We start from the raw sequence: 13,480 nt of genomic DNA on the forward strand, positions 1-13,480 counted from the left end.
GTGCTGGAAGGGAGACGATTCCTTATATACATGTACACATATATAACATTTATATAATATATATTTTATGATATGTAATGTATTACCATTGTAAAAATTTTATGTATATCCTCATTGACCCCACATTTTTTCTCACACTAACCTCCTTCTTCTCTCTTATGAACAAATTTCATGAATGAGCTTCATTTTTCACTTCCTGTACTATTCAATCCATTGCTATCTACTTTTTGTCCACTACCACTGCTCTGCGATTGCTCTCATTTCCTCCCCCAAAATCTCACATATACTTTTTAGCCCTTTTCTTATTTCACCTGTTGGCTGCATTTGATCCTATTGACTGAGTCTTCCTCTTCAGCCTCAGCTCTCTCACCACATCTACCCTCACATACTGTAGCCTAGTCTACTATTTTCTTTCCTCTCTCACTTCCTTATCTTCCAATATTCTATTATTTCTACTGAAAATAGTTTCTCCCCACCTCCTACACCCACCATCTCCTTTTCATATGGTGAAGTCTAATTCATCCATCAGGTGACCATTTAAATGCCACCTTTACTAGGTAAACTTCTCTTACCTTTGGAGTGGATTAACTCCCATAGCACCCTGTACTTCCTTTATCACAGCATGTCCTACACTGTAGTACAATTGCTTGTCTAATTTCCTGCCTCTGCTACTAAACTGTAGTTCCTTGAGGAAAGGGATCTTGTCTGCCTTATCTATCATTAATATACCTGGACAGGGCATGAAGCTCTGTGGTCCTTCTCACATACCTTACTCTATTCATCTCTTCCATCTGTTTCTGAGTTGTATTCTTTTATAATAAATGGTAATCTAGCAAGTAAACTGTTTTCCTGAGTTCTGTGAGCTATACTAGCAAATGACCAAACCTGAAGAGTGGGTCGTGGGAACCTCTGACTTATAGCCTGTTTGCCAGAAGCATAAGCAACAACTGGGACTTGTGAGTAGTGTCTGAAGTGGGACAGTCTTATAGGACTGAGACCTTAACATGTGGGATCTGATGCTATCTCCAGGTAGATAGTGTCAGAATTGAGTTAAATTGTAGGGCACCCCGCTCATGTCAAAGAATTGTGTTGTGGGGAAAATTCCTACATATCTGGTGGTCAGAGTGTTCTGAAAGTAGAGTGTGAGAATAAAGTAGAAACACGAGAATTTTTCCATTTCAAGAGGGGTTAGAGTCTACGGCCATGCTACCCCGAACAAGTTCAATCCCTTCTGATCTCAGAAACTAAGCAGGGTTAGACCTGGTTAGTACTTGGATGGGAGACCACCTAGAAAGACCAAGTGCTGTAGGCATAAAAATAAAAAATATAAAAATGAAAAAAATAAGGGATTGTAAGCTGACAAGGTCCTTGTAATCTGTGAGGTCAACCAAGGGGTGTCTTGCCTAAAAAAAAAAAAAAAAGGGTTAGGAAGATACCTTTACAAATTTATGTCTTGCTTTTAGACAAGAGAGGGCAAAGATATTCTTGTATCTGATTCTTTCCAATTGTCTTCAGCTCAAAATAATCTATAGGGTAATGTGGAATATTTGGGGGTGGCATTTTCTGCTCTCCTTCGATATCTAGCCACATGGATTTCAAAGTTTATCAGAACCTTGGACTATATTTAGAGCTCTTCTCAATTTTGATATACTACTCAATTCTCAATATTGTAAATGTTTTTTCTTCAAAAGTGTATCCTAGCTTTTAGATTAGTTTTATGAAAGAGAATATTCTTTCACTGTTAGATGGACCCAAACATTACTTGTGTTTGACTTCAGATCAGTTTAAACTTATTGAAGATCTCTGCACTCCATAGTCACAGAAACTTAGAACATGATTCTTAATCATCGACATCTGAATTCTGGATTTTTAGAAATGGCGATTTAATTTCCACCCAGTAGCTATGCAGTCTTTCAAAATCTATAATTTCATTGAACTAATGGCAATTAGCCAATAAGAAAAATCTTTGTCTTCAATTTCTTTTTGAATAACTTACCTGTCTAATTTATGTTCAAATACCCATATTCCCTCAAACAACAATCTTGACCCAATGGAATCTCAACTGATTTGGTCTCTCCCAACCCTTTCAGTTCAAAAGGTCTTAAGCTTCAGAGCATAGGCTGTGGAGTTAGACCTCGGAGCAAATCTATTCTTCTCCTCCCCATTACCTTTCTACCCACTTACTATTTCTATGACTTGGGACAAGTTGCCTAACTTCTCTGAATCCCTTTCCTCACCTATAACATCAGATGACTTACCTTGCAGGATTATAGTGAGGTTGAGTGTAGGTGTAATAATTGACATGTTATTGCTCAATAAATGTTAATAACTGTAATTCTATTTTAGAACATTCCCAAACAATGTCTTCTAGATTTTTTACAATTTAGTCATTTGACAGCTTTTAGGCAAACTATGCCTCCACTTTTTGCCTTAACTTCTTCAGAATATCCCATACAGTGTTAGCTCTAGAGTGGAAGCATAAACTATATTTATTCAGCAAGTTCAAGCAAGTCTTACTGTGGTGGAGCAGAGGGCCTCAAGAATTGCAGAAATCCCTGGGAAAAAAACCTCATCCTGAACCTAATGAGTTAGGCCACCAGAGCTTGGGCGGAAAGGATTAGGTTTCATGGGAAGGGGCAGTTCTGAACTCTGCAGGCTATACACTGACTTTACCCTTTTCAAGGACCTGAGGAAAAGTTAAGAAGAAAAAATTACGTGCCAATTTAGCTTCAGTGCCATTCTCGAATCTATTAAGTACAAGTAGTATGAAGTATTGGAGCAGAGGACATGACAGCCGTAGTTGGGGGATCTATGAAGTCAACACCAGGAACCTGAGAAGGCCTCAGAAACCTGAAGTGGGACCACACCAGTGGCAGGCAATGTTAAGTAATGGACTAAGATTCTTCACCCAATACACAGGCAGATAAAGAGAACAGCGAGGTACCCCAGATGACTTCTTGAACTATTTGAAGAGAATTTGAATTGATGAAGGAAGAGCATTCACCCAATTTTCCAGGGGCAGTGGAATGGAGGACTTCTGTTTGAAATTATTTTGGCCCTACTCCTAATTAGCATGATTTGGAGAAGGTGGATTTTATAATCAACTGGCACCAGATAGGTAACACAAATATAAATAACCCTATCACAGCCACTTTCTTTATCATACAATAAATTTGTCCAGCAAAATGTGCACACTGGGCAAATGAATGGTCAATGGCAGCTTTGATACCTAGCTTCACTTTGACCTGAATATGTGTTGAAATTAAGAAAAAAAATTATTGCTTATTCTAGAGAAGCTTTTTCATGTTTAGGCTAGAGTTTTCTACACAATCATATGGTATGCTTACTAAAAATACAAACTGTTGAGCCTTTCTCCTGGGTGATTAGGCCTTGTTAATTAACATACGAGAGCTAATTGTATATTTTTAAGTGCCCTACTAAAAACCTAAGGTGTGTGCCATAAGTGAAGTGAGCATGCAAGCTGCACTGATACAAGGCGTCAGGAACCCAATGAAAGGACTCCAAAATACCACCCCCTTCACTCTGTCAAAACTCAAAATTACATTCATTCATGTTATGTCTTAACATTTAAAGAGGGGGAAGAAGAATGAAGAATGTCTCTTATCCTTCTTTGTCCCAGGATGGGATTAATTCGTCCACTGTTCTTTACACTTTTCTTGGCCAACATATCAAAGCTACTTGGCATTTCTGCATTGGTTCCTTAAATCTCTATTTGAGACTTGGGGCACTTAATTGTCACAGGAACCCTTCTTAAGAGGACAAATAGAAGGGTATGTGTTACAGAGTCTACAAGTAGATGTAAGCTAGGACAAGTAGAAACTGAATCTGCATTGTCATCAGGATCTATTGCTTGAACCAAAAAGGCCCCTGATGTGTTTGGCTTGATCAAGATCCCTTTTAAACCTATAGTATCCTCAACCAGGTTTAGGAGTCCAGAAAATAACCCTTTTCCATTTTTCCTATTTGCTTCAGTCACATCCTACAGAAATATCCTTGTTCTGTATCTTATGGGTGAAGGTTCAGTCCTATTTGGGCCATGCTTAAGTTTAGAGGGTTTAAAGCTTCTCAAACTTTAGTGTGCCTGTAATATCCTAGGGTGGAGTTGTTTAATATACATATTCCTAAGAGTCACTCCCGGGTGTTGATTTCCTAGGCCTAGAAAGGGGCCTGAGTAATTTGCATTTTTTAAAAAAGTACCCCAGGTGATTTTGGTACATGAGATCAATGGATCTCCCTTACAGAAATACAGGCCTAAATGTCTGTAGGTAGATAAGAAGAAAAGACCACATATGAGTTTTAGAAACATAATTCAGAAGTCAGAGTAAAAAAATTGCAATCAACATTTTGAAAAGCCATTGGAGTATGGTTTTCAAACTTTCTGCTTGTGACCAACTATAAAATATATAATTTACATCACAGTAATACATATGTATAAAAAACAAAAACAATACACTTTCCAAATAGTATTCTTACATTATGAAATGCATGCTGATTCTCCATTCTTTTTTAATTCTATTTTCAGTTCCTCAGTATGGAATTTTGTCTTAAAAGGCAGCTTTATCTGGTTGTCTTTAGAAGTTCATGTGGCCCAGATTGCTTGAGACCTTTTCAGACTTTACTAAGGATGGTCGTGCTCACCCTCTGTTGCATTGGACAGCAAGCACCCTTCTCAGTTTCAACGGCTGTTCCGAGAAGGGCCCATCATGTTTTCCAGTGATTCTCTCTTAACTGTTTGGGGGATTTCCTGTTCTCAGGTCTGACACTCCCATTTCTTTCTGTTTCCTCCTGCACAGACCCTGATACAACACAGCTCTTTGTGGCTGTGGCTGTTTATTGCCACCCTGAAGAGACTTTGCCACTTGGTTGTGCTGTAAATGTTGTCCATGAATTTTTTTTTGGTTTTGCCATCTAGTTTTTCTGTTTTCCTGTGGGAATTTGGAGAGATTAAAAAACTGGTACTGCCACTGCCACTGCCACTTTCACTTTGACTTTCTCGATAGTGTTACATAATCTGTGTTTAAGAAGTATATTTGGAATAGTTTTGTCTTTTCTTTAGAGCTGTATAAATAAGCATTTTCTCTCATATTTACCTCCTTTATTGGCCAAAACTTTTGTTTTTGAGTCCTATTTGTTGATATTTGCAAGTATATTAATTTGTTTTTGCTGCTGTATTTATAAGACTATCACAATTTATTTATTGATTCTCCTGTTAAAAAATTTTTTCAGTTATTGCTAATTATAGATAAAGTTTTGGTGAATATTCTGTAGTTGTCTCCTTACACATGTGTAAGATTTTTCAAGAGAACATACCTAGGTAGATGTGAAATATTACTTTTAATTTCAATTTTCATTTTCCTAATTACAAATGAAGTTGAGCATCTTTTAATCTGTTTACCCACTAACCACATTTCCTCTTATGTGAAATGCCTGCTCATGAGATTTACACATTTTCCTACAGGATTGATTCTTTTCCTTATTTATTTAAAAGAGTTCTTTATATACTTTGGACGTGAATAATTTCCTGGTTATATGTTCTACAAATATCTTCTCCCAGTTTGTACATTGCTGTATTTGCCTTCTTTTCGTCTTTTCAAAGAACACAGTTCTTAATTTCTATGTAATAAATTTTATCAACTTTTTCTTAATAAATTTTGCTTTTTGTACCTTATTTATAAAATCTCTTCTTACTTTGAGATTATAAAAATATTCTACATTTTCCTCTAAATGTTTTAAAATTTGGCTTTTTCATTGATCGATATGGAAATTATTTTTGTGTATAGTTTGAGGTATATACTCAATTTAATATTTTGTACACAAATAACTGTTCTAACACCATTTCTTCATTATTTCCCCCTTTCCCCATGGTTCTGCATTGTCAAGCATTTATATACATGCATGGACTTTGTTATGGGATTCTCATTCCTTCACTGAGCTATTTGAATATTTTTGCTCTAGATCATGATATTTTAATTAACGGAGCTTTAAATATCTGATAGAGCAAGTCCTTTCTTTCCTCAACTTTATATTTTCTGTTTTCCCACCTTACTGTCTAAGAATTCCTCAATAATGATTCTATTTCCCTCTCACAAGCCAAATTGGAACAAAGATGGTCCCCAATTGCAAAACTAGGTTTTCTAGCTCAGTGTGGAGCTCAGCCCAGCACCATATATTGATAGCAGGTATTTGCTTCCTAGGGTATACATGGGAATGCTGATACTATTCTCTAGGCTTTATGAATTTTTTCTATGAGAGAAAGCATTTATCACAAATAATTATCAATTGATTATAGAGAAATGTGTATGAAGATTGCAGGATTTGAATTAATCTCTAATTTGTAGCTACAGAAGTTAAGGCAGAGAGAGATTAGGGAAAGTTTTTAAGGTAATAGAGGTAAGTAGTAATGAGCCTAAAGGTCCAGGGGTGCCTGAGCTCAGGTCATCTCCTCCTTGATACTGGATAATATTGAGGGAGTGTTCTCTTATATTATAAAGATCAAAATGAAGATTACTTTTAGGAATGTATCACTAGCTTTCTAGGGAGAGAGCTGCTTTTCTTAGTACTCAAGTTTTGACGAGAACTCGGGGTGCACGGGGTGGGGGTGGGTTGCAACCATGTTTCTTCATCTACATCTAAAGATTAAAGGTGGGAGCTTCTTTTCTCTTACTCATCAGCTACCACATGGCACCTACCTAGGTCCAGAACTTCCAGTGAAAGTGAGATGGGAATGGTAATGCAGCAACTCAAAGGAAAAAAAGGCAAAGATCTTTGGGGATGGGATGGGTATCTCACACAGGCTTGAGGGGTCACAAGGAACTTACCTTTTGGTTAAGAGAACAATGACTGGACCGCTAGTATCTGTAAACCTACCAGTTTCTGTCCTTTTGCTTTACTCTCCTTTCTGTGCTCCCTCCTTACTGCTTCCCTTCTGTTCTCTCTTCTCTTTTCCTCTCTGCTTATATTCCCAGAAGCTTCTGTTTCTTATGGATGCCATTCTACCCAAGTTCTTCCTTTTTGCTTTGGAGATTTTGACACTGCTCTGGTCTCCTTATGACCTCTCACGTGGTTCTTCATGATAATGCCCATAATATAAAGTAGTAATAAATGTTGTTTATATTCACAGCAAGCTAGTTGAGGAAATGCCAGTTATATTTTATCTTAAGTGTTTACATACACATCCATGTAGGTAAAGTTATTAAATCACAAGAGACATTATATTTGTCTTAAGGATTTTAGATCTTTTTGCTAAGTCAGATTCGCCATCAAAACTGTCGCTCTTTAAATTATGTAGGAAAATGTTTGACTTATCCTGTCTTTAAATACCCACTAGATGTTGCTAAAGAGGTGTGGAAAAAGCAAACTTCATTTTTCATCCAAGGCTTCTGAGCTACTGAAGAGCAGCCAGAAATAGTAAAAATACTACCCTAAACACAGAAACGGAAAATATATCTTCAAAGATAGGAAGAAAGTAAAACTGACTAAGGAGGACTGAATATTTAAAGGCCATGTTGGCATAGTTGAAACTTGTGCATTAATATTTTGAATTCTGTTTATCAGCTAAATGGCAATGTTAAATCTTTAGAGATTATCCTTCCAAAAGCATCTGAAATGTAACTAAATTTTCAAATCAGGCATCGAAAAATGGTACAAACATTCTTGGCATCCTACTTTTTTTTAATTTTTAAAATAGCCTTTTTCTGTTTATACATTGTCATTTAAGCAGTTAGGGAAATGTAGAAAATTATAATGAAGAAAATAATTACCCAGAACTCTACCACTCAGGGTTAGCATTTTAGCATATCTCTTTCCATTTCAGTTTTCTTTTATACATTTTAAACAATAAAATATTATATATATTACATGTAAAAGTTATGTACTTTTAAATTATATATAATATATGCTATACATGCATATATAATCTTTTTGTGTGTATATATGTATATTTATATGTGTATATATACGTGTGTGTGTATACACACACACATTCTACAGAAGTAATGAAACATAACAAAATAGACACCTATACAACTCAAGACATAGGACATTACCAATTCTTTTTTGAGTTTCCTGTGAACTCTTCCCCATACCATTCATCTGCTTCTACCAGAGAGGCAATCACTGCCCTGAATTTTTTAAAAATTACCTTTTTATTTTGAGTTTTACCACATATACTAAATAGTATATTGTTTAGTTTTGTTTTTGAACTTTGAATGATTTCTAAAATATCCATGTTGATATGTTCATTTCTTTTGTCAGCCATCAGATATTCCATCATATACCACAATTTATTTATCCATTTTCCTGATGAACATTTAGGTCTGTTCTCCCCTGGAAGGATAATTAGGTTGTTTATATTTGGGGGCTACTATGAATGATGTTGTACATATGTCTAGATACAAGAGATTTCCCCAGGAGCAGAAACACTGGATTAGAGGATGATTGTTCTGTGATCTGCCGGAAATTATTTTTTGTGTATGTAATGATATAGGGGTCAAGGTTCATTTCCACCCTTGTATATGGATATTCAGTTGTTCCAGCACTTGTGTTTAAAAGATTCTTCATTTTAAGGCATGACACTTCCATGTGTAATAGTAATGGCATGTTCCCTGATATATAACAACTACCAGAGTTAAATATAAAGCATAGTTACACCTTATAAGGTGAGGATTTGTCTCTTTACCCATCATGTGTATTATGAAAAAAATGTGAATGTGTGTCCTTTAGTTCAAAATATTATAGTGTGGACCGAGTTTATAAAAATGGATGTGTGGTTCAGTAGAGGAAAGCATTAAATGAGATGAGGGAAGATTGAGCAGTTTTTCAGACAGAGAAGGGGAGAGAGGACATTCCAGATAGAAAGACCAAATGTCACGGCACAGGCACAAAGTGCCATAAAGCAAGAACTGACTCTTCAGTTGGTAGTGCATTTGAAGAAAGAGAAAAATAGCATGATTTCTTTATGGCAGTTCAAAGTTGAGATCTAATTAATCATTTTACAAGTTATATGATTAAAGAAATTATACACATGAAATGCAATCACAATTAATATAAGCCCAAGTAGAATGGCTATTATTTTGTCTGGTCATCTTTCTCCTTCAACAATCATTTTACCTTCTGTTTTTCTTTCTCAACTGTCCCCCTTCAGGCTTCTGCCTTTTACATAGTCTTCCATATATAATGTTCATATTGTTAAATGAAGGACTAACTCACTCCCCCGGTTAGGAAACTCAGAACTAAGAGTTTGAAAACGTACTCTACACATTCTTTCTTTCCTGATTACCGTCTTCCCCTTAGCAAAGGACAAAGTTTGACCCCTCAGGTATTGGAGTGTCAAGGAGAGAGGGAGATAGGGGGAGGGAGGAAGGAAAAGTTCTTACTGGAGAGATGTCAAAGGCATACTGAAAGCCAGCTTCCACGAGTTCGTAAGAGACGACTTAAATTTTTGGGAATCTGCAAGTCAGTTATTAAATATAGCCACTATTTAAAAGTTAAAATATATAAAGTTATAATTGAAGAAATCACACTAAAAATAAAGGCAATAAACACAAAAACTTATTACTTACTAGTTAATTCTGTTATATTTTACCAAGGATTGTCAGTAATACCAGAACCTCAGAAAAAGGCATGAAATAGGTTGGTTATCCTCTAGAAACTTCAGAGAGAGCATGGCCCAGCCAACACTTTGATTTTGGATTTCTGTCCTTCAGAATTGTTAAATAAGTTTCTGTTATTTTAAGCCACCCAGAATGTGGTAATTTGTTATGACAACCCTAGGAAACTTTGTTAACACAAAGACTAACCATAAAAGAAAATGTTGATAAATTTGACATTATCCAAATTTATTTTTGCTGATTTATTATGAAGAATATTAACAGGCAAGTCAGAGACTAATAAAGATATTCATGATACATATATCTAACAAAGGCCTCAAATGTAAAATATATAAGGGACTCCTACAAATCAACAATAAAAATACAAACAGCCTGATTAAAAAGTGGGCAAAAATTTGAACACACTCTTCACAAAAGACATATATAACAGCCAAAAAGCACATGGAAATTCAGTATCGTTAGCTATTAGGAGAAGGCAAATTAGAGCCACAATAAGATACTACTTCACACCCATTCTAATGGCTAACACGTTAAAGATTCACAACACTAAGTATCCGGGAAGATGTGGAGCAAATGGAGCTTTTATAAATTGCTGGTAGGAGTGGTACTCCACTGGAGTACTGAAAGGCAGTTTCTTATAAAGTTAAACATATACCTACTATATGACTCAGCAGTTTTACTCTTTGGGTATTTACCTAAGAGAAATGAAAACATATATCCACAAAAAGACTTGAACAGAAGGTTTATCGCAGCCTTATTTAAAATAGACCCCAAACTGGAAATAATTCAAATGTTCATCAACAGGAGAATGGACTAAACAAATGTGGTATGTTCATACAATGAAATAGTACTCAGCAATATAAAGGAATGAATTGACACAAACAACATGAGTAAATCTGAAAAACATTAAACCTAGTAAAAGAAGGTGGTTTAAAAAGATGCATACAGCATGATTCATATGGTGATAGGAAAACTACATGATAGAAATCAGAAAGCATTTGTTTGGGGATAGGTATCAAGGAAAGGGCAGAAAAGATAGGAATATTCTTTATCTTGTTTTAAGTGGTAGTTACCCAAAGATACCCCACCCCCTGCACACACACATATATATAGTCAAAATCATTGAACTGTATTATTTTACTACAGCAAAATTTTGATTAACCTCTTGTGGCTGGGATTTTTATGTCTTTGTCTACATTGACAGACCTGCTAATATGTTAGTCTAAACATGTTTAGAAGGCTGTTTCAGTTATACACAAAGAAGGTCCTAGTACCATGTATAAATTTGCAATCGGTCCAAAACCAATTAAAATTTATATTTGTATTATTTATTTATGTAAATTATGCTTTTAAGATTTGAGCTATTGTTTCCATATTACATTTTCTCCACTTACAATTCCTATTTTAAGGGTCTTTCCCTAACTGGCCTTGCTGTCTAATGGATGAAGCAGACAATAAACAAGTACATGAGTAAATGAGATCAGAGAGTGACATGTGCCTGAAAGAAAAAATAGTTGCAGAGGAAGAGGACATGGTTAGAGATGGCCTCTCTGAGGAGGTGACATTTGACCTAAGACCTAAAGGATGAACATAAGTGCAAAGGCTCTGAGACATCCTAAAAAAACCAGAAAGGATGCCTGTGTGCTTGGAGCTGGGGAATATGAGGAGAATGGTATGAAATGAGGCTTGAGTGCTAGGGAAGTAGCATACGTACAAGGTGTAATGTAATGAGACTTGTTTAAAAGTGTAGATTTAGAAAAATCTTATTCTTTTGTGGTTACACAATATGTTTCGCTTTATAATTAAAATTCTTTCCTGCCTATTGCTTCCTATAATTTATATCCTCTCCAGGTTATTTTAGATCCTAAAACTGTGAGAGAGAAGACTTTCATGGAAGATTTGATTTACCATAAATATAACGTAACATGAATCTCTAAGAGAGTAAACCCAATAACCACTTTCCACTTAATATTCCCCTCGCCAACATAAAGCCATATAAAATGTTTGACCAAATATTCTATAAGTATTTTAAAATACATTTTCCAAAAAGAACTTTCATTTTCTGAAAGATTTAGACATTTTTTAGAAAAATAATTATGTAAATAGTAAAATAATAAGAATAATGGCAAAGCCACTCTATGTAGTGAAAACAACAGTGAACTGGAGAGTCAGAAAACCCTAGTTCCATCCATTTACTAACCTTTAAAGACCCAACATGTGCTAGATGCTGGAGCTTCCAAGGTGAATACTAAATGCTATGTGTAAGGGGTTCTGTCTAATCCTGAATCTTCCTCTCATTTGGCAGGTGTAGCTCACTTGGCTTTGTTTTGAATTAGCTTGAATTAAAAACTTTCAGAACAGATTGAAACACATCCAATATAGAAAAACCTATTCATTTAAAAATAATCGGCTACCTTCGGAGGTTGCAATGCACCACTATTATTCTAAAAAATAAAGGGAAAAATAAAGCATTTATTCCGCCTTTCCTACACAATCCCGGGGTAACCAAAGAGTTCATGGGGAAAAAGTACAAATACATCGGTTAGATTAGTTGGTTATCAAAAAATTTCTGATAAATATTTTTGTTTTGCTCCTACCCCCCTCTTCAGGGGACACTTGGGGGAGGAGTGTCAAAGGGATTAAGTAGAAAGACGGTATTTAGTGGACTGCAAAAATGCCCTTTGGGTCTAAGGTAACATTCCGGCTTCAGACTGTCTGAGAGCTGGGGTTCTTTCTGGATCTGGCTCACAGCAGGGTGATACGACCCAGGCTTTCCCCCTGCCAATGGTGTTAGGCGGGCTCGGCCTGCAGTGTCTGTAGCACCGGAGTCTACCTGGTCCCGGCGGCTGCAACCCCAAGCCCCACTCCGCTCAGACAACGAATAGGATGCGAATAGAATTCGAAAGCAGATGCGCCCAGGGCCACGCCCGACACAACGCGGAAACCAGGCACCGACTGACGCGCGCCGCCAGCTACTTCCGGCCACAGGGGCGAGGGCGGGGAGGGGAGGAGCGCGCGCGGCGCGCGATTCCGACTGCGGCGCGCTGCGCCCCCTGCCGGCGGCAAGCGGCAAGGCCGCCAAGCGGCACGGCCTAGCCCAGGACGCCTCTCGCGATCGCTCTGTGCCCTCAGGTGTGCAAGGCCCTGCTCTCGCCACAAATTTTATTTTTAACTTTCAATTTTTGTCGACGCTCAGAGTGTCCTTTTCTTTCTTTCGAACACTCCTCTCTTTTTTTTTTTTTTTTTTGCGGAAAGAGGGTAGTTAGATAAGGAGGATAAAAACAGACTCGAAGTGCAAGACGAAGATGGAGGAAGGCGTCCAGGCCCCAGACTGGGACAGTGATGAAACAGTGATAGAAGGGTCCGTAATGGAGAGTGACCTGGAAGAAGAGGAGCTGCCCTGGAGAAGGTGACCATCGTTAGCTCCGGGTGTTGGAGAAAGTGACCGCAGTTAGGTCTGAGCATTGGCATGGAGTGGCCCTCTGAGGTATCAGTAGAAATTGAGATCAGCAGAATGTAGGCTTGTGGGCAGGATTTGAGCCTTATAAGGCAGCCAGCCCTGAGCTAAGAACTTGTAAATAATCAACAAGGCCACAACCCCCACCCCCCCCCCGCCCCGCCCAATTTAAGACAAAATGCACTCTCTAGTAAGTGGCTTCATAGCAGTAAGAAAAAAAAAAAAAAAAGCCTTTACTAGCCTGGGGCCGTAAATTCTTTTGCACAGGCAAAAAAATCTTGGGTCTAAACTCAAATGCGTTTTGCTTCAAGCAACTCATAGCTCAGGTCGAGGAAACGGTTAATGTAATTTCTCTCAAGGAAAGAATGTGATGGGAGAACTGGTTACTACCAAA

General features: G+C 37.2%; 1 protein-coding gene and 1 pseudogene across 6 annotated transcripts in view; both read left to right on the plus strand.

The window, feature by feature from the left end:
* Positions 1-1,193: 1,193 nt before the first annotated feature.
* LOC118607004 lies at positions 1,194-1,312 on the plus strand (annotated as a pseudogene).
* Positions 1,313-12,718: 11,406 nt separating this feature from the next.
* ANKRD31 (ankyrin repeat domain 31) overlaps positions 12,719-13,480 on the plus strand; it is a 107,400-nt gene continuing 106,638 nt past the window's right edge. For 5 of the 6 annotated variants that reach the window (XM_036225947.1, XM_036225951.1, XM_036225948.1 and 2 more), the window contains exon 1: positions 12,719-13,038. In XM_036225947.1, the coding sequence (XP_036081840.1) occupies positions 12,935-13,038 (104 nt within the window). In that variant the 5' untranslated portion in view covers positions 12,719-12,934. The other variant, XM_036225950.1, reaches the window with a different exon arrangement.

Source organism: Rousettus aegyptiacus, unplaced genomic scaffold, assembly GCF_014176215.1.
Source record: "Rousettus aegyptiacus isolate mRouAeg1 unplaced genomic scaffold, mRouAeg1.p scaffold_m13_p_8, whole genome shotgun sequence".
NCBI lineage: Eukaryota > Metazoa > Chordata > Mammalia > Chiroptera > Pteropodidae > Rousettus > Rousettus aegyptiacus.